This window comes from Delphinus delphis, chromosome 10, assembly GCF_949987515.2.
Source record: "Delphinus delphis chromosome 10, mDelDel1.2, whole genome shotgun sequence".
NCBI lineage: Eukaryota > Metazoa > Chordata > Mammalia > Artiodactyla > Delphinidae > Delphinus > Delphinus delphis.
In genome coordinates, this window is record NC_082692.2 from 52,640,260 (window position 1) to 52,661,613 (window position 21,354).

Below are 21,354 nucleotides of genomic sequence, written 5' to 3' on the forward strand. Positions count from 1 at the left end.
CTGTTCCAGTGATCTCTATGTCTGTTTTTGTGCCAGTACCACACTGTTTTGATTGCTGTATCTCTGTACTATAGCCTGAAGTCTGGAAGCGTTATGCTTCTGCTTCCAGCATTGTTCTTTTTCCTCAGGATTGCTTTGGCAATTCTGGGTCTGTTGTGGTTCCATATAATTTTTAGGATTATTCTAGTTCTGTGAAAAATGTCATGGGTATTTTGATAGGGATTGCATTAAATCTGTAGATTGCTTTGGGTAGTATGGCCATTTTAACAGTATTAATTCTTCCAATCCAAGACCATGGGATATCTTTCCATTTCTTTGAATTATCTTCAGTTTCCTTTATTAATGTTTTATAGTTTTCAGCATATAGGTTTTTCACCTTCTTGGCCAAGTTTATTCCTAGGTTGTTTTTTTTTGATGCAATTTTAAATGGAATTTTTTTAGTTTACTTTCTCTTTTTGGTATTTCATTGTTCGTGTAAAGAAATGCAGCAGATTTCTGTATATTTATCTTGTATCCTGCTACCTTGCTGAATTCATTTATTAGTTCTAATAGTTTTTATGTGGCGACTTTAAGCTTCTCTACATAGAGCATCATGTCATCTGCAAATAGTGACGGTTTTACCTCTTCCACTCCAATTTGGATACCTTTTGTTTCTTGTCTCATTGCTGTGGCTAGGACTTCCAATACTATGTTGAGTAGAAGTGAGAGTGGGCATCCTTGTCTTGTTCCTGAATTTAGCAAGAAGTCTTTCAGCTTTTCACCATCGAGTATTATGTTGGCTGTGGGTTTGTCATAAATGGTCTTTATTTTGTTGAGATATGTTCCCCGTATACCCACTTGGTAAGAGTGTTTTATCATGAACGATGCTGAATTTTGCCAAATGCTTTTTCTGCATCTTTTGAGATGATCATGTGGCTTTGTCTTTTGTTGATGTGGTGTATCACGTTAATTGATTTGCATATGTTGGACCATCCTTGTAACTCTGGAATGAATCCAACTTGATCATAGTATATAATCCTTTTTATGTGTTGTTGGATTTGGTTCGCTAATATCTTGTTGAGGATTTTTGCATCTATATTCATCAAAGATACTGGCCTGTAATTTTCTTGCATAGTGTCTTTGTCTGGTTTTAGTATCAGGGTGATGGTGACTGCATAGAATGACTTTGGGAGTGTTCTCGTCTGTCTTTTGGAAGAGTTTGAGAAGGATCAGCATAAGTTCTTCTTTGTATGATTGGTAGAGTTCCCCAGTGAAGCCATCCAGTCATGGCCTTTAGTTTACAGGGAGGGTTTTTTGTTGTTGTTGTTTTAAATTACAGATTCTATTTCATTTCTAGTGATTGGTCTGTTCAAATTATCTGTCTCTTGACTCAGTTTTGACAGGCTGCATATTTTAAGAAACTTGTCCATTTCTTCTAGGTTGTTGAATTTGTTGGCATCTAACTGTTCATAGTATTCTCTTATGATTTTTTCTGTTTATGTGGTATCAGTTCTTATTTCTCCTCTTTCATTTCTTATTTTGTTTATTTGGGTCCACTCTTTTTCTTCTTGGTGACTGGCTAGAGTTTTATTGATTTTTAAAAAATCTTCTCAAAAAACCAGCTCTTGGTTTTATTGATCTTTTCTATTTCTTTAAAAAAAATTTTTTTTCCCTTGTGATGAGAACTCTTTTTAAAAAAATTTATATTTATTTTGGCTGTGCTGGGTCTTAGTTGTGGCATGCGGGGCCTTAGTTGTGGCATGCGCACTCCTAGTTGCGGCATGCGGACTCTTAGTTGCGGCATGCATGTGGGATCTAGTTCCCCATCCAGGGATCAAACCCAGGCCCCCTGCATTGGGAGTGTGGAGTCTTAACCACTGGACCACCAGGGAAGTCCCTGATCTTTTCTATTTCTTAAAAAATCTGTATTGTATTTATTTCCTCTCTGATCTTTGTTATTTCCTTCCTTCTCCTGACTTTGGGTTTTTGTCTGTTCTTTTTAAAATTCTTTTAGGTGGTAGTTTAGTTTGCTTATATGAGATTTTTTTGTTTCTTGAGGAAGGCCTATATCACTATGAACTTCCCGCTGTGTCACATAGATTTTGTAGGTCGTGCTTTCATTTTCTTTTGTCTCAAGGTATTTTCTGATTTCTTTATCTTATTGTTGACCCACTTTTTTTAGTAGCATGTCATTTAATCTCCATATATTTGTTCATTTATTTTTTCTTTCAGTGGTTGAATTCTAGTTTCTGGTTGTGGTCAGAAAAGATGCTTGAAATAATTTCTGTCTTCTTAAATTTGTTGAGGCTTTTATTGGTGACCTAGTATGTAATCTATCCTAGAGAATATTCCATGCACACTTGAAAAGAATGTGTATTCCTTTGGGTGCGTGTGTGTGTAGTATCCTGTAGATAGCAATTAAGTTCTACTGTTCTGTTGTGTTATTTAGGACCTCTGTTTCCTTACTGATTTTCTGTCTGGATGGTCTGTCCATTGATGTCAGGGGTGTTAAAGTCTCCTACTATTATTGTATTATTGTCCATTTCTCCCCTTATGTCAGTTAGTATTTTATGTATCTAGGTGCTCCTGTGTTGGGTACATTTATGTTAAAGAGTGTAATATCTTCTTGTATTGAACCCTTTATCATTATATAATGTCCTTCTTTGTCTTTCTTTATGGCCTTTGTTTTAAAGTCTATTTTGTTTGAAATGAGTATGCTACCCCCACTTTCTTGTCATTTCCATTTGTATGAAATATCTTTTTCCATCCCCTCACTTTCACTCTGTGTGTGTCTTTTGCCCTGAAGTGAGTCTCTTGTAGGCAGCGTATTGTAGGTTCTTACATTTTATCCAGTCTGCCACTGTATGTCTTTTGATTGGAGCATTTAGCCCATTGACATTTAAAGTAATTATTAATAGGTATGTATTTATTGCCATTTTAATTCCTGTTTTCCAGTTTTTGTAGTTCTTCTTTGTTCATTTCTTTTGTGGTTTTATGTTCTTCTTTTGTAGCATGCTTGAGTTCCTTTCTTTTTGTTTTTTGTCGAATCTCCTGTATATTTTTGATTTGTGTTTACCCTGGAGTTCAAGTATGCTGACCCATAACTATATCTACTTGCTTTAAACTAATAGTCATACAAGTTCAAACACATTCTAAAAGATTTACTTTTTAATTTTAATTTAATTTTTTGGCTGCGCCGTGCAGCATGCAGGATCTTAGTTCCTGGACTAGGGATCAAACCTGTGCGCCCTGGCTTGGAAGTGTGGAGTCCTAACAACTGGACCGCCAGGGAATTCCCAAGATTTACATTTTTATACTCCCCTCCCCCACATTTTGTGATTTCGATGTCCTATTTTACATCTTAATGCTTATTCTTTTACTATTTATTGTATTTATAATTGCGTCTACAAAATTTTTTGATTGTTTTTTAATCTATGTACTAATCTATTTAAGTGATCTTCAATCTTTTTGTATATTTGCCTTTCCTATTGTGATTTTCTCTTTTGTTTAGCTTTCTTGCTTCTCTATTTAGAGAAGATCCTTTATAATATTTCTTTTAGAGTAGGCTTAGTATTGTGAATTCTTTCAGTTTTTGCTTGTCTGGGAAATTCTTTATCTTTCCTTCTATTCTAAATGATAAGCTTGGTCAGTAGAGTATCCTAGGTTGCAGGTTTTTCCCTTTCAGGATTTTGCATATATCATGCCATTCTCTTCTGGCCTGCAATGTTTCTGCTAGAAATCAACTGATAGCTTTATGGGGGTTCCTTTGTAAATGACTCTTTTGTTTTTCTCTTGCTATCTTTAGAATCCTCTGTTTAACTTTTGCCATTTTAATTGTATGTATTGGTGTGGGTCTGTTTGGGTCCATCTTGTTTGGGACCCTCTGTGCTTTCTGGATATCTGTTTCCTTCTTTAGGTTTGGGAAGTTTTCAGCCATAGTTTCTTTCTTTCTTTTTTTTAATTGAAGTATAGTTGATTTACAATGTGCCAATCTCTGCTGTACAGCAAGGTAACTCAGTTATACATACATATATATGTATGTGTATATATATATATTTTAATATTCTTTTCTTTTTTTAAAATATTCTTTTCTGTTATGGTTTATCCCAGGAGATTGGATATAGTTCCCTGTGCTATACAGTAGGACCTTGTTGTTTATCCATTCTAAGTGTAATAGTTTGCATCTACCAACCCCACATTTCCAGTCCATCCCTCTCCCTCTCCCCATCCCCCTTGGCAACCACAAGTCTGAACTCTATGTCTGTGAGTCTGTTTCTGTTTTATAGATAGGTTCATTTGTGCCACATTTTAGATTCCACATATAAGTGATATCATATGGTATTTGTTTTTCTGACTTACTTCACTTAGTATGATAATCTCTAGTTACATCTATGTTGCTGCAGATGGCATTATTTCATTCTTTTTTATGGCTGAGTAGTAGTCCATTGTCTATATGTACCATGTCTTCTTTAGCCATTCATCTGTTGATGGACATTTAGGTTGTTTCCATGTCTTGGCTATTGTGAATAATGCTGCTATGAATATAGGGGTGCATGTGCCTTTTTGAATTACAGTTTTCTGTGGGTATGCCCAGGAGTAGGATTGCTGGATCATATAGTAATTTGATTTTTAGTTTTCTGAGGAACCTCTATACTGTTTTCCATAGTGGCTGCCCCAACTTACATTCCCACCGACAGTGTAAGAGGGTTCCCTTTCTCCACACCCTCTCCACCATTTGTTATTTGTAGACTTTTTAATGATGGCCATTCTGACTGGTGTGAGGTGGTACCTCATTGTAGTTTTGATTTTCATTTCTCTAATAATTTGTGATGTTGAGCATCTTTTCATGTGCCTGCTAGCCATCTGTATGTCTTCTTTGGAGAAATGTCTGTTAAGGTCTACTGCCTATTTTTTGATTAGGTTGTTTGTTTTTTTTTGTTGTTAAGTGTATGAACTGTTGTATATTTTGGAGATTAAGCCCTTGATGATTGCATCATTTGCAAATATTTTCTCCCATTCTGTAGGTTGTCTTTTTTTTTTTTTGGCTGTGCTAAAGCTTGTAAGTTTGATTCAGTCCCATTTGTTTATTTTTGTTTTTATTTCTATCGCCTTGCAAGACTGACCTAAGAAAACATTTATGTCAGAGAATGTTTTGCTTATGCTCTTGGTGAGCCTGGCCAGAAGTTTTATGGTGTCATGTCTTATGTTTAAATCTTTAAGGCATTTTGAGTTTATTTTTGTGCATAGCGTGAGGGTGTGTTCTAACTTCATTGATTTACGTTCACCTGTCTAACTTTCCCAGCACCACTTGCTGAAGAGACTTGCTTTTTCACATTTTATATTCTTGCCTCCTTTGTCAAAGATTAATTGGCCATAGGTGTGTGGATTTATTTCTGGTCTCTGTTCTGTTCCATTGATCCATATGTCTGTTTTTATACCAGTACCATGCTGTTTTGATTACCGTAGCTTTGTAGTATAGTCTGAAGTCTGGAAGAGGTATGCCTCCTGCTTTTTTTTTTCTTTCCCCCTCAGGATCGCTTTGGCAATTCTGGGTCTTTTATGGTTCCATATAAATTTTTGGATTATTTGTCTAGTTCTGTGAAAAATGTCATTGGTAATTTGATAGGGATTGCATTAAATCTGTAAATTGCTTTGGGTAGTATGGCCATTTTAACAATATTTATTCTTCCAGTCCAAGAACATAGGATATCTTCCATTTCTTTGAATCCTTTTTAATTTCCTTTATTATGTTTTATAGTTCTCAGTGTATAAGTTTTATATAGTTCTCAGTGTATAAGTCTTTCACCTCCTTGGTCAAATTTATTCCTAGGTATTTTTTTTTTTTGGTGTGATTTTAAAAGGTTTTTTTTTTTTTTTTTACATTCCCTTTCTGATATTTCATTGTTAGTGTAAAGAAATGCAACCGATTTCTGAGTGCTAATGTTGTATCCTGCTACTTTGCTGAATTCATTTATTAGATCTAGTAGTTTTTGTGTGGAGTCTTTAGGGTTTTCTATATATAGTATCATGTCATCTGTATATAGTGACAATTTTATCTCTTCCCTTCGAATTTGGATACTTTTTGTTTCATCTTCTTGTCTGATTGCTGTGGCTAGGACTTCCATTACTATGCTGAATAGAAGTGGTGAGAGTGGGCATCCTGGTTCCAGATTTTAGCAGGAAGACTATCAGCTTTTCACTGTTGAGTATTATATTGGCTGTGGGTTTGTCGTAAATAGCTTTTATTATGTTGAGATATGTTCCTGGTATACCCACTTTGGTAAGAGTTTTGTTTTTTAAAAAATTTATTTATTTATTTATTTATTTTTGGCTGTGTTGGGTCTTTGTTGCTGTGCGCGGGCTTTCTCTAGTTGTGGCAAGCGGGGAGTATTCTTTGTTGCAGTGCGTGGGCTTCTCATTGTGGTGACTTCTCTCGTTGTGGAGCACGGGCTCAAGGCACGCAGGCTTCAGTAGTTGTGGCACGCGGGCTCAATGGTTGTGGCTCACAGGGTCTAGAGCACAGGCTCAGTAGTTGTGGCGCATGGGCTTAGTTGCTCTGCGGCATGTGGGATCTTGGCAGACCAGGAATCGAACCCGTGTCCCCTTCACTGGCAGGTGGATTCTCAACGACTGCACCACCAGGGAAGCCCCTGGTAAGAGTTTTTATCATGAATGGATGTTGAATTTTGTCAAATGCTTTTTCCTCATCTATTGAGATGATCATGTGGTTTTTGATTTTTTTTATTGTTGTTAATGTGTATTACATTGATTGATTTGCATATGTTGAACCATCCTTGTGAACTTGGGATGAATCCCACTTGGTTGTGGTGTATGATTTTTTGTGTGTGTTGTTGAATTTGGTTTGCTAATATTTTGTTGAGGATTTTTTTCTTTTTTTGGTGATACTTTGTCTGGTTTTGGTATCAGGGTGATGGTGGCTTCATCACAAGTCTTTGGGAGTGTTCCCTCCTCTTAAGTCTTTTCGAAGAGTTTGAGAAGAATCGGTATAAATTCTTCTTTGTATGTTTGGTAGAATTTGCCTGTGAAGCCATCTGGTCCTGGACTTTCCTTTGTAGTGAGGTGTTTTTTTTTTTTATTACAGATTCTATTTCAGTCCTAGTGATTGGTCTGTTCAAATTATCTGTTTCTTCTTGATTAAATTTTTATGGGCTGTATGTTTCTAGAAAGTTGTCCATTTCTTCTAGGTTGTCAAATTTTTTGGCATATAATTGTTCATAGTATCCTCTTATGAGTTTTTTGTACTTCTGAAGTATCAGTCGAGCTTTCTTCTTTTTCATTTGTTATTTTGTTTATTTGGGTTCTCTCTCTTTTCTTCTTGGTGAGCCTGGCCAGAGGTTTGTTAATTTTGTTTACCCATTCAAAGAACCAGCTCTTGGTTTTATTGATTTTTTAATCTATATTTTATTTATTTCCTCCCTGATCTTTATTATTTCCTTCTTTCTGCTGACTTTATGTTTTGTTTGTTCTTCTTTTTCTAATTCTTTTAGGTGGTAGGTTAGGTTGTTTATTTTAGATTTTTCTTGTTTTTTGAGGAAGGCCTGTATCTCTATGAATTCCCTCTAATAACTGCTTTTCCTGCATCCCACAGATTTTGTGTGGTTGTGTTTTTATTGTCATTTGTCTCAAGGTATTTTAATTTCCTTTTTGATTTCCTCGTTGATCCATTGGTTTTTTAGTAGCATGTTGTTTAGTCTCCATGTAATCATTTTTTTCTCATTTCTTTCCCTGTGGTTGATTTCTTTTCTTTCTTTTTTTTTGTTGTTTTGAGGTTAATTTGTGCCTTTATTTGCCAGTATAATTTAACTACAGTGGCCTGCAAACTGTTCTGATCTAAAAAATACATTTTACATCACAGTCCAACAAACACACATACATATATAATATGTATACTTAAAAGTGAAAGAAATGTTTTGCCAAAAAGGTCTACCCTGAGTGTTAATTTTTTTTTTGAGACTTTTTTTAACGCAGTTTTGGTTTACAACAAAATTGACAGGAAGGTACAGAAATTCCCCATATACCCAGTCCCCTCACATGCGTAGCCATTATCAACAGAGGGGTACTTTTTTAAAAAAAAAACAAAAAAAAACAGGGATGAACTGCATTGACACATCATACCCACCAAAGTCCACAGTTCACCTTAGGGTTCACTTTAATGAAGTGAATAATGTTGCACATTCTATTTTGGACAAAAAGTATAATGACATATATCCATCATTATGTCATTCAAAGTATTTTCACTGCTCATAAAAACTTATACGCTTTGTGTATTCATCTCCCAAACTCCTGGCGACTGTTGATCTTTTTATTGTCTCCATAGTTTTGCCTTTTCCGGAATGGCATATAGTTCAAATCTATTGTTCTTTTTTCTTTCTCCTTGAAAAGAGAGGTTCAAAGTCTTTATGTTTATAAGACCACTCGTGACCTGCCCATACATGAACCACGGCTCTAGGTGGCAAACTCCCCCACTAAATACTGTAGCTTTTCTTCCAGTTTTGAGCCCTGTCCCACTGGTCCTGCCCAGCAGCCACATGGAGGTGCAGGGGAACACATGTTTGGTATTTGTTCATAGGAAGGCCACAAGTTTTGTGCCCCTTGTCACAATGAAACCTGTGGTCGAGTTCTAGTTTCATGCCATTGTGGTCAGAGAAGAGTCTTGAAATAATTTTTTTCTTTTTTTTTTTAAGGGTGAGAGGCTTGTCTTTTTTTAAAAAAAAATATATATACATTTATTTATTTATTTGGTTGTGTCGGGTCTTGGTTGTGGCAGACGGACTCCTTAGTTGTGGCTCACCAGCTCCTTAGCTGCGGCACATGGGCTCCTTAGTTGTAGCATACAAACTCTTAGTTGCGCCACGCATGTGGGATCTAGTTCCTGGACCAGGGATCGAACCCAGGCCCCCTGCATTGGGAGCGTGGAGTCTTAACCACTGTGCCACCAGGGAAGTCCCTTGAAATAATTTCTATACTCTTAAATCTGTTGAGGTTAGTTTTGTGCCTTAGTATGTGGTCAGTCCATATGCACTTGAAAAGAATGTGTTCTGTTTTTTGTTTGTTTGTTTTTGGATGTAATGTCCTGAAAATATCAATTAAGTCTATCTGTTCTGTTGTTGTATCATTTAGGACTTCTGTTGCCTTATTGATTTTCTGTCTAGAAGATCTGTCCATTGATGTGAGTGGGGTGTTAAAGTCTCCTACTGTTATTGAATTTCTGTCAGTTTCTCCTTTTATGTCTGTTAGTATTTGTTTTATGTATTTGTATGCTCCTATATTAGGTGCATATATGTTGACAAGTGTAAAATCCTCTTCTTGTGTTGGTCCTTTTATCAGCATGGAGTGTCCTTCCTTATCTTTCTTTATAGCCTTTGCTTTAAAGTCTATTTTGTCTGATATGAATATTGTAACTCCCTCTTGCTTGTTATTTCCGTTTGCATGAAATATCTTTTTCCATCCCCTCACTTTTCTTTTTGTGGTACACGGGCCTCTCACTGTTGTGGCCTCTCCCGTTGCGGAGCACAGGCTCCGGACATGCAGGCCCAGCGGCCATGGCTCATGGGCCTAGCCGCTCCGCGGCATGTAGGATCTTCCCGGACCAGGGCACGAACCCGTGTCCTCTGCATCGGCAGGCGAACTCTCAACCACTGCACCACCAGGGAAGCCTATGCTGTCTGCTGTTTTGATTGGGTAATTTCCATTATTCTATCTTCCAGATCACTTATTCTTTCCTCTACATTATTTATTCTGCCATTCAGTGCCTTTAGCTCAGTTTTCATCTTGGCAAATGAGTTTTCTCATTTTTCTTGGCTCCTCCTCATAGTTTCTAGTTCCTTTTTACAGTAATGTGCATTTCTGTCAGTAGCCTTTCTTGATTCCTTCAGTATTTTCATTTGTTCCTTTTTGAACTCAGTGTCTGTTAGACTGAAGAGGTCTGTTTCATTGTTTGTTCCTTCAGGGGAATTCTCTGGGTCTTTTAACTGGGAATCGTTCCTCTCCTTCATTTTGCTTATATTTCTTTTACTTTGTGAGTTTAGGAGAAACAATTATCTACTGTAGTCACGGAGGGCTGTTTATATGCAGGAGCCTCCCTGCATAGCTTGTGTAGGTTCAGTATTTTTTTGCTGTGAGGGCTGTTTTTGGTTTGGATGCTTGCTGTCTCTTTCCTCCACGTGTGCTGGTTGTTATCCCCTTGATAGGGGGTGTGCAGGTGCATGTTCCATTCATGCTTCCAGGAAGGCAGGGACAGTGCTTGGCTCTTGGTCGCGGGACCCTTGGTGGCAGCGGTGGCGGGCTGCATTCGCTCCTAGGGAGGGGAGGGCAGTGGTTGGCACTGGGTTGCGGTACCCTCAGCGGTGGTCGTGGTTGTTCCCAGGGAGTTGGGGGCAGGAGTTGGTGCCTGGTCACGGGACCCTCTGTGGCAGCGGCGGTCTGCGCCTGCCTCTGGGGTCTGAGATGGCAGTGCGGTGGCTCACACCAGCCCCTGGAGCTCGTGTAGGTGGTGCCCTGCTGCCTGAGGGAGCTCATGGAGAAAGAACCTCCTATGGTGGCCTGCCCTTTGAGTGCTCCCCAACAGTTGTGCCCTGCCTCTCTGGTGGGCCCAGGCCTCGTCCCATACTCCGTTGGTTGTGTCTCACCACACCCTAGCCCCCTCAGGGTGTCTCCATGCAGCCAGCCCCAGTCCTCTCCTCCAGATTTGACCTCCGAAGCCTGAGCCTCTGCACCCAGCCTCTCCTGCCCCAGCAGATGAGCGTCTCAGGCCAGGGAGTGCTGGGCAGCACTGACCTTCTGCGCAGGTCTCTCTCCACTTTGCCCTCTGCAAACCAATTGCTGCGTTCTTCTCCAAGGCTCTGAAGCTCCCCCTCTGTCCCAGCTGATCTCAGTGAAGGGACTTCCCAGTGTGTGGAAACCTTTCCTCTTTCACAGCTCCCTCCCAGGGGTGCAGGTCGCGTCTCGATTTTTTCTCTCTTTTTTTTTTTCTTTTGCCTTACCCAGGTACATGGGGAGTTTCTTGCCTTTTTGGAAGTCTGAGGTCTTCTGCCAGCATTCAGTAGATGTTCTGTGAGAACTGTTCCACATGTAGATGTATTTGTGGGAGAAGGTGAGCTCCATGTCCTACTCCTCCAACATCTTGATCCAATCTCCCATAATTTCTTTAAATACATTTTCTATCCCCCTCTCTTCCTTTTCTCCTTCCAGAACCCCTATTATGTGTAGGTTGGCATGCTTTATATTATCCCATAGATCTTGTATGTTGCTTTCAGTTTTTTTCATTTGTCTTTCTGTCTGCTCTTCTATTGGGTGATTTCCATTATTCTGTTTTCCAGATCACTTATTTATTCTTCTGTGTCTTTTAGTCTGCTCTCCATTGTTTCTAGATTGGTTTTTCTCAACAATTGAATTGTCTACTTTCGAGTGGTTCATCTTTATAGTTTCTAGTTCCTTGTTACAGTGACCTTGCTATATATTTCTATTGCTAATCCTTCTTGATTCCTTTATCTTTTTTGTTATCTCCTTTTTGAATTTGGGGTCTAGTAGACATTATTTGTTCTTTCAGGAGATTTCTGTCACTGTTTAATTGGTAGTAGTTCCTCTGCTTTTTCATTTTACTTAACTTTCTTTGTCTCTATGAATTTAGGAGAAACATCTACTGTGGTTTTGAAGGGCTGTTTTTATGTGGGAGCATCAGTGTGTAGACAGTTTGTGTCCAGTGTCTTTGGTGTGAGGGCTGGTTTTGGTATGGATGCCAGCCACATCTTTCCTCAGAGTGTGCTGGGTGGTATACCCTTGATAGGGTACAAACACAGATAGGGGCTGTGTTTGGTGGTGTAATGTATTGAGCTTGTGCTGGATGTGAGGCGGGGCTTTCTGTTTGCTGCATCGTTGTCACTACCCTGTCGAGGGCAGGGTCTGCTCCCTGGATGTTGGAGTAGGAGCTCTGAGGGTCAGGTTTGATCAGGCTCCATTGTCCTTGAGGGCATGTCCTGCGCCAAAGGAGCTTATTGCTGAAGCAGGTGAGCCTGTGTGGTCACAGCAAACCTGTGTACAACCTGTGTACCACCTGTGTAGGCATCGGCAGTCCCGCTCTGAAGCAGCCCAAGGTTGCATCCCTTTCTCTGTTGTGTTTATCCCAGATCTAGCGCAAGGCCATGGTGTGGAGTAGGCTGGGGCTCGGGGCCAGGGCATTGTGGCTGCAGGAATTGAGGTGACTGTGCTGCCACCTGAGATCTGGGCTGCCTCTGTGGTAGTCTTCTCACAGCACCTGTCTGCCCCAGGTCTAGGGCTAAGCTAGAGGTGGAGCCCTTGGGTGGAGTCAGAGTGCTCTTGCTGGAAAATGAAATGCTGCATGCATACTGCTGCCCAGGGCCTGTCTGCCTGGGATGCAGCACTTAGCTGTTGCACATTCTTGGAGTGCTCCCCAGTGTGCACACATACAGTGTCTGCCACAGCTAGACCCGCTGCCCTATGTGAATGTTGACAGTGGTATCTGCCGCTCTGCCTGGATCACACCCTAGGTGTGTGTCTGCATAGCTAGACTGAATCTTTGCCCAGATCTCACACCAGGCTGTGGCATGGAGTGAGCAGGGCCGAGGTGTTCTCCCCTTCAGGTTGGGAAGTGCAGCAAGGCGGCAGCCGCCAGTGCAAGGCTCTCTCCGCCCTGATTGTTAGCAAGCCAGAACGTGCACACTCCTCACAAGTAGAGACTAGGCTACTCCAGCCCTTCTGTGCCTCAGTGGATTCCCAGCAGGCAAGGGGGCTTGTCTTCTTTTGCAAGACCCCAGGCCTGGGATGCCCAGATTGTGAGTCGACTTGCTCCCTCCCCAGGGCAAGGGTCCACCGGTGTGGACTTTCTTCCTTTCAGATCCTTCCCAGGGGTGCAGATCCCGACCTGATGCCCTCCCCCCACCCTGTGCCCCCTGCCATTTTTTTGGTCCTACCCAGTTACATGGAGATTTTTCTTGCAGCTTTGATTGTTTAGGAGTTGTGCCAGTTTCTAGTTCGTTTTCTGTGAGAATTTTTCCTCATGTAGACGTATTTTTGATGTGTTCATGGGGGAGATGAGCTCCACATCCTCCTACTCTGCTATCTTGATCCCCTTCTTCCTACATTGGTTGATGTTTGAATGTTAAACCAACCTTCCACCCTTCAGATAAGTCCCTCTTGAGTTGTCATGTACTGTATTTTTAACATGTTGTTGGATCCTGTTTGCTAAAGTTTTGTTAAAATTTTTTACCTCTGTTTGTGAGGGATATTGTTCTGTGGTTTACTTGTGATATTTTTATCTGGTTTAGGTATCAAGGTACTACTGGCCTTTATAGAATGAGTTGAAATGTGTTTTCTCCTCTTCACTTTTTCTGGAAAAGTTTATGTAGAATTTGTATTGTTTTTCTTAAATGTTTGGTAGAATTCACCATTGAGGCCAGCTGGGCCTGCATGTTTCTTTTGTGAAAGGGTTTTAACTGCAAATTCTATTTTTCTAATATATATAGAACTGTCCAGGTTTTCTATTCCTTCTTGAGTGAGCTTTGGTGTAGTTTTTACCTTTCAAAGATTTTGTCCATTTCACCTAAGTTCTAGAACTTTTGGCATAAAGTTGTGAGTAATACCCTCTTACTATCATTTTAATATCTGTAACATCTGTAGTGAAAGTTCCTCTCTTTATTCTTGATTTGGGTAATTTTGTTTGTTTGGTTTTTTTACTGTATGAAAGTAGTTGCCACGTCTAATAAAAATCACAATGATTGTATAGTGCCTATTGCAATATATATATTCTTTGAATTTTTTACTGACATTGATACCAATTTTTAAAGAGTAAAGATGAGTAAATTTCTCTGATATTGGTAATTTTTGTCTTTTTTTTCCTGGTCAGTCTACCTAGGGGTTTATTAATTTTATTGATATTCTCAAAGAACCAGCTTTGGATGTCGTTGATTTTTTTCATTGTTTTTATGTTTTCTACTTCATTGATTTCTTCCCTGGTCTCTATTATTTACTTTATTTTGGGTTTCACGTGGTCTTCTTTTTTCTAGTTTCTTAATGTGGAAGCTCCTTCTTGTAACATATATATATATATATATATATATATATATATATATATATATATATTTAAATTAATTATTTTTGGCTGCATTGGGTCTTCATTGCTGCGCACAGGCTTTTCTCTAGTTGCAGCGAGTGGGGGCTACTCTTCATTGCAGTGCGTGGGCTTCTCACCGTGGTGGCTTCTCTGGTGGAGCACGGGCTCTAGGTGCACACACTTCAGTAGTTATGGTGTGTGGGCTCAGTAGTTGTGGCTTGCAGGCTCTAGAGCACAGGCTCAGTAGTTTTGCGTGGGCTTAGTTGCTCCACAGCATGTGGGATCTTCCTGGACCAGGGCTCAAACCCATGTGGCCTGCATTGGCAGGCAGACTCTCAACCACTGCGCCACCAGGGAAGCCCATAGGTTGAGTATTTTTTATGATTACATTTTATATCTTTTTTTTTTTTTTGCCTAGTAGCTATAACTCATTATTTTGTAATCTTAGTGGTTATTTTTGAGTTTATATTGTAGATTTTAAAGTGATTTTAGTCAATCCTAAAATTATATTACATCATACTTCCATTTTCCTTTGCTCAGCCTTCATGCTGTTATTGCCATACACTTTAAAATTCCAAATATGGTATGAAATCCACACTAGATTGTTAGTATTTTTGTTTTAACAGTCAATTATTTTTATTTATTTATTTTTTTTGCGGTACGCGGGCCTCTCACTGTTGTGGCCTCTCCCGTTGCGGAGCACAGGCTCCGGACGCGCAGGCTCAGCGGCCATGGCTCACGGGCCCAGCCGCTCTGCGGCATGTGGGATCTTCCCGGACTGAGGCACGAACCCGCGTCCCCTGCATCGGCAGGCGGACTCTCAACCACTGCGCCACCAGGGAAGCCCAACAGTCAATTATTTTTAAAGAGATTTAAATAATTAAAAAATTGGCTCTCTATACTCAAGTGGTTACTATTTCCAGTATCCTTCATTTCTTTGTATAGACACAAATTTTCATCTTATGTCATTTTTTTTTTCTGCTTGGAGAATGTTCTTTAAGATTTCTTGCACTGCATATCTGATGAATTTTTTCAGCACTTATGCCTGAAAAAATCTTTATTTTCCCTTCAGTTTTGAAAAATATTTTTGCTGAATATAGAATTCTATGTTGACAGTTTTTTGTTTTCAGTATTTTAAAGATGCTACTCCTCTGTTTTCTTTTTTGTTATCAGTGAGAAATCTTCTGTCACCCTTATTTTATTCCTCTGTATTAGGCATATCTTTTTTCTCTGGGTGCTTTTAATGTTTTTTCTGTCACTGGTTTTGACCAATTTGGTTAAGCTATGCCTTGGTGGATTTTCCTTCATGTTTCTTGTGCTTGGAATTTTTTGAGTTTCTTGGACTTGTAGGTTTATAATTGTCATAAAACTTTTGACCTTTATTTCTTCAGATTTTTTCCCCCCGCCCCACTCTCCCATTCTTTAGGGACTCCACTTGCACGTTCATTAGGTTGTTTGAAGCTGTCCCACAGTTCTTTCATGCTCTGTTCTTTTTTTCTTGTTTTCTTTCCATATTTCATTTTGGATACTTTCTCCTGCTGTGTCTTTAAGTTCACTAATCTTTTCTTCCTCAATGTCTCATCTGCTGTTAATCCCACCCAGTAAATTTTCATCTCAGCCCTTGTGGTTTTCATATTTAAAAGTTTAATTTGTATCTTTGTATATCTTTCATGTCTCTATATAACGTGTTTAATAAACATAACATGTTTAATAAACATGAGATGTTTAATGTAACATCTTCACTCCAGCTTCATAGAACTGTATTCTACAGAACATAGTTATGATAACTTTTAATGCCTTTGTCTGCTATTTCTAGTTTCTGGGTCAGCTTTGATAGATTGAATTTCCTCCTCATTATGGATATATTTTTCCCTCTTCTTTGAATGGGTGGTAATTTTTTGTTCAGTGCCAGACATTGTGAATGTTACTTTGGGTGCAGAATATTTTTGTATTCCTATAAATATACTTGAGTTTTGTTCTGAGATGCAGTTGAGTTACTTGGACATAGTTCCTTTGAGATTTTTTTTTTTTTTTTTAATTTGTTGGGTTGGACCAAAGCAGTGGTTAGTCTAGGGATAATTGTACTCCACTCCTGAAGCAAGACGCTTCTCAGTACTCTACCCAGTGCCCCACAAATTATGACATTTTTCACTGTTGTCTGGTGGGAATGGGTACTTACTATTCATGGCCCTGGGTGAGCTCTGGCTGCTGTCCCCTCTAATGCTGCTTGTTGAGTCTTTCCCTGGCTTTGGGTAACTTCCTCACATGCACACTCTGACTAGTACTCTACTGAATTCCTGAGGGGAACGCTCTGCAGATCTCTGACATTTTCTCCATTCTTGTACTCTTCTCTGATACCTCTGATTGCCTTGCTCAGACTTTTGGCTGTATATCCTCAGCTCAGGGAGTCCACCAGGCTCCAGCTGAGTTCCCTTTCCCTGTAGCGTAGCAGAGCGGAAGTAACAGGTAAGAGTGACATCTGGTTTGAGGCCAGGTTTTGGAGACGTAGGGGTATGCATGGAAGCATCAGGATTCATTCCTATAAGATACTGCAGAAGCCATATTTCAGGAAAATGCAGATGACCTGAGCCAGTCCTTGCTGAATATGTTAAGGAATAAGTGGTGAGTAAGGGATGTTTAATTTTCTGCTTCTGGCCTTGCTGCCAGCCCACAAATCATTGAGGACATCACCCTTCATGGCTCAGTGTCCTCATCAGTAAATGATGGTTCTTGATACTGATCAATTACTGACCCTATCGGTGGCCGGAGATGGCTTCTCCAGAAGGGCCCTGGGGTAACCAAGTGACAGCATGGCACAAGACTCAAGCCTCCTTGCTGCCAGCTGATTTTTCTACAGAGGAGAAGGAACAGGGAGCCAGATCTCTACTCTCAGATGACCGCCAAAATCTGAGTGAAGAAGAGTTTCAACTGATATGTAGTCAGTCTAGGGCTTTGCTTTCCAAAGTGGTGTCCCCAGAGTAGCAGCACTAGTATCGCTCGGGAACGTCTTAGAAATGCAGACCACCAAGCGATTTGCCTGGATCTACCATCAGATTCTGCACTATGAGAAGAACCTCAGTTGTTTCATGTGCTCATCAGAGTTTGAAGAACACTGGTAGCTGTAGTCAACAATTATATATTATACACTTAAAAACTTGTTAAGAGGGTAGATCTCACGTTAAGTATCCTTTCCACAATAAAATAAAATTTTGAAGAGCATTGTTCTAAATGTAAATGGTTATACATGCCCTCTAGTGGCTGCCTAGCAACTTGCAGGGAGTTTTAAAATGTTTTCTCATTTTAGGACCTTTGCACAGAACTGCAGAAACATTGAACATTTAAACCTCAATGGGTGCACAAAAATCACTGACAGGTAAGTAGTGGAAATTACTTTGGTGACTGGTTGGCCGTGGGGAGAGTGAGGGGAGAGAAAGGTGGTTGAAAATACCTTTAGTGCATCTGATTTTTTTCAGCACGTGTTACAGCCTTAGCAGATTCTGTTCCAAGCTGAAACATCTGGATCTGACTTCCTGTGTGTCCATTACAAACAGCTCCTTAAAGGGGATCAGGTAAGAGAACCTGTTGTTAGTGGTCATGAGCAATACCCAAAGCTCTGAGCATTTTGGTGTGTCTGAAACCTTTCTCATGGTCCCATTGGAACAGGAAGTGGGCGACTCGGGTTACAGAGGTCTCTCTCCCCTGAACTGCTTGTGGGCTACTAAGCTCAGAGTTGGTCCTAAAGTCTCCGTGGGATGGACTGCACATGTGTGGTTTTGTTTCCTGTTCTCCAGTGAGGGCTGTCGGCACCTGGAGTACCTGAACCTGTCATGGTGTGATCAGATCACGAAGGATGGCATCGAGGCCCTGGTGCGGGGTTGTCGCGGCCTGAGAGCCCTGCTGCTGAGGGGCTGCACGCAGGTACCGGGAGTCCTCACGGCCTGGCTTGTCTAACGTGTATCTAATGTTAGGTGTGTGCACGTGATTATGGAACCTGTGCCCCACTGTCCCCTCACCTGGTTCCATCTCTTTTTTGTTTTCTCCATTCACTCAGCTAGAAGACGAAGCTCTGAAGCACATTCAGAATTACTGCCATGAGCTTGTGAGCCTCAACCTACAGTCCTGCTCAGTAAGTAACATGCCTTTTACGTGAGCTCCCTCCTGTTCCTGTTCCCTCCGTCAGGAACCTGCTGGGGCCCTGCTGGGAAGCAGCCCAGGCAGGTGGGAGGATTGCCACACCCTTATTTCACATCCTGTGTCCTTATGTGATCTCCCAGTTTCCCACAGGATGGAAGAACAGCAATCTAAACAAAAAGGCCAATACAAAGCCATGGGCATTTCCCCTAAAAACAGCATAGATCAGGGTCTTGGTTTATTTTAAGACATCAGGAATGCTGTGAACTAGTCACTAACCTAAACAGTTCCTGGTAAGGTCTCAGTGTCTTGTCTTTACTTATAAACTGGGGGTGATGACACCTCTCATGGTGTCTCAGTGGATAAAATGAAATAACAGATATGAAAGTGCTTTGAAATATAAAGGGCATATTCAAGAGCAAGGTGTGATTTTCATCAGTGCATTATTAGCCTGTGAAGGATGATTTTTCTTCACTGCCATTGTAAATATTGGTAATTGAAGAGGGTGCTTGCTATGGCCACCTGGGTTTCTCAAGGAGAATGTCAATTTTGAGAAAAGAGAAATCCGTTGTATTTGGCACTTAGTAAATGAATCATAAACCTAAGTTCCCTAATGGTGGGAGGTAAAGCAGAAACTATCTTCTGGGCAAATATTGACCTTATGGGGCTGCACTGTTCAAAAATAGGACCTTGAATTGCATGTAGGGCAGCACTGGCAGGTGGCTTGAAGTATGATATAAATGTATCTGTTTATTTCTGCATAAATTAGCATATTCAAATAAAGATTAATTTGAATCTTCATGGCTAAATTCATAGAATTCTAAGCCATTTATTAATAATTTAGTGATTTACTTAATTTTGCTGTTTTCTAAAACATTTCAGGCAATATAAAAATACATGTATGATTTATATAGTAGATATCTAAAGCATTAATATGTAGAAATTCAACCAAAAATTAATGTCACTTAAGCAAGTCTCATGAGCTGTTCATTAACTCTGATATTTAACACAAGTTTATGAATATTTCCTGAAAAAAAAATCGAACGATTCTGGGTAGAAAAATGGAATTTAAAAATTTTACTCTCCATTAGTAATGCTTGAATATTTTAAAGCTGTTCAGAAATAACATAAATATCTGTCTTCCCTGTACTTCACCTTATTTTGATTAAATTATCAGGATAAAATGCTAGTAACTGGCAACCTAAACTAGTTGACTAACAGGAGACTCCATTTGTCTGCGGCTCCCATTTCACTGTTGCCCGTGCCTTCTGATTTTCCTTTCTGCTTTGGTTCTCCCCAGCGCGTTACGGATGAAGGCGTGGTGCAGATTTGCAGGGGCTGCCACCGGCTGCAGGCCCTCTGCCTGTCTGGCTGCGGCAACCTCACGGATGCCTCCCTCACAGCCCTAGCCTTGAACTGCCCAAGACTTCAGTGAGTGCACCACGCTTTCAGCTTTGCAACTCAGAGCTTGGGGCTGACTGGGAGGGCTTCCTGCAGGAGGAGAAAGGCCTGGCAGTGGGTTGAGGAGGAGGCAGTGGTTGTGTTGTTGGGCTTTTGTCAGATGTATTGGGGTGTGGGACACTGTAATCTAGTTCATTTAAGGATGTGTGGAGAGTCCCACACTGTCCACCACCAGGGAATCTGAGCCTTCATTTCCTGATGGACTTCACTCATGTGCCCACCTGATTTGCCTCGCCCTGGTATTACTTTTTTTTTTTAACATCTTTATTGGAGTATAATTGCTTTACAATGGTGTATTTGTTTCTGCTTTATAACAAAGTGAGTCAGCTATACATATACATAAATCCCCATATCTCCTCCCTCTTGCGTCTCCCTCCCACCCTCCCTATCCCACCTCTAGGTGGTCACAAAGCACTGAGCTAATCTCCCTGTGCTATGCGGCTGCTTCCCACTAGCTATCTCTGTTACATTTGGTAGTGTATATATGTCCACTCTCTCACTTCGTCCCAGCTTACCCTTCCCCCTCCCTGTGTCCTCAAGTCCTTTCTCTACGTCTGTGTCTTTATTCCTGTCCTGCCCCTAGGTTCTTCAGAACCATTTTCTTTTTTTTAGATTCCATATATATGTGTTAGCATACGATATTTGTTTTTCTTTCTGACTTACTTCACTCTGTATGACAGTCTCTAAGTCTGTCCACCTCACTACAAATAACTCAGTTTTGTTTCTTTTTATGGCTGAGTAATATTCCATTGTATATATGTGCCACATCTTCTTTATCCATTCATCTGTTGATGGACACTTAGGTTGCTTCCATGTCTTGGCTATTGTAAATAGAGCTGCAATGAACATGGTGGTACATGACTCTTTTTGAATTATGGTTTTCTCAGGGTATATGCCCAGTAGTGGGATTGCTGGGTTGTATGGTAGTTCTATTTTTAGTTTGTTTTTTTTTTTTTAATTTTTGGCTGTATTGGGTCTTTGTTGCTGCATGCGGGCTTCCTCTAGTTGCGGCGAGCAGGGGCTACTCTTCGTTGCAGTGCGCGGGCTTCTCATTGCAGTGGCTTCTCTTGTTGCGGAGCACAGGCTCTAGGTGCACGGGCTTCAGTAGTTGTGGCTCGTGGGCTCTAGAGCACAGGCTCAGTAGTTGTGGTGCACAGGCTTAGTTGCTCCATGGCATGTGGGATCTCCCCGGACCAGGGCTCGAACCCGTCCCCTGCATTGGCAGGCAGATTCTTAACCACTGTGCCACCAGGGAATCCCCCATTTGTTTTTGTTTTTATTTCCATTTCTCTAGGAGGTGGGTCAAAAAGGATCTTGCTGTGATTTATGTCATAGAGTGTTCTGCCTATGTTTTCCTCTAAGAGCTTTATAGTGTCTGGCCTTACATTTAGGTCTCTAATCCATTTTGAGTTTATTTTTGTGTATGGTGTTAGGGAGTGTTCTAATTTCATTCTTTTACATGTAGCTGTCCAGTTTTCCCAGCACCACTTATTGAAGAGGCTATCTTTTCTCCATTGTATATTCTTGCCTCCTTTATATAAAAATAAGGTGACCATATGTGTGTGGGTTTATCTCTGGGCTTTCTATCCTGTTCCATTGATCTATATTTCTGTTATTGTGCCAGTACCATACTATCTTGATTACTATAGCTTTGTAGTATAGTCTGAAGTCAGGGAGCCTGATTCCTCCAGCTC

The 21,354-nt window shown here is 40.4% G+C and overlaps 1 protein-coding gene and 1 pseudogene across 3 annotated transcripts in view; one reads left to right on the plus strand and one right to left on the minus strand.

Moving 5' to 3' along the window:
- Window positions 1-21,354, plus strand: part of FBXL2 (F-box and leucine rich repeat protein 2) — a 78,582-nt gene that overhangs the window by 47,267 nt on the left and 9,961 nt on the right. For 2 of the 3 annotated variants that reach the window (XM_060022109.1, XM_060022111.1), the window contains exons 6-10: window positions 17,373-17,441; window positions 17,542-17,637; window positions 17,860-17,986; window positions 18,120-18,194; window positions 19,500-19,630. In XM_060022109.1, the coding sequence (XP_059878092.1) occupies window positions 17,373-17,441; window positions 17,542-17,637; window positions 17,860-17,986; window positions 18,120-18,194; window positions 19,500-19,630 (498 nt within the window). The remainder of the gene's footprint in view (window positions 1-17,372; window positions 17,442-17,541; window positions 17,638-17,859; window positions 17,987-18,119; window positions 18,195-19,499; window positions 19,631-21,354) is intronic. The other variant, XM_060022110.1, reaches the window with a different exon arrangement.
- LOC132433011 (small nucleolar RNA SNORA11) lies at window positions 8,547-8,632 on the minus strand (annotated as a pseudogene).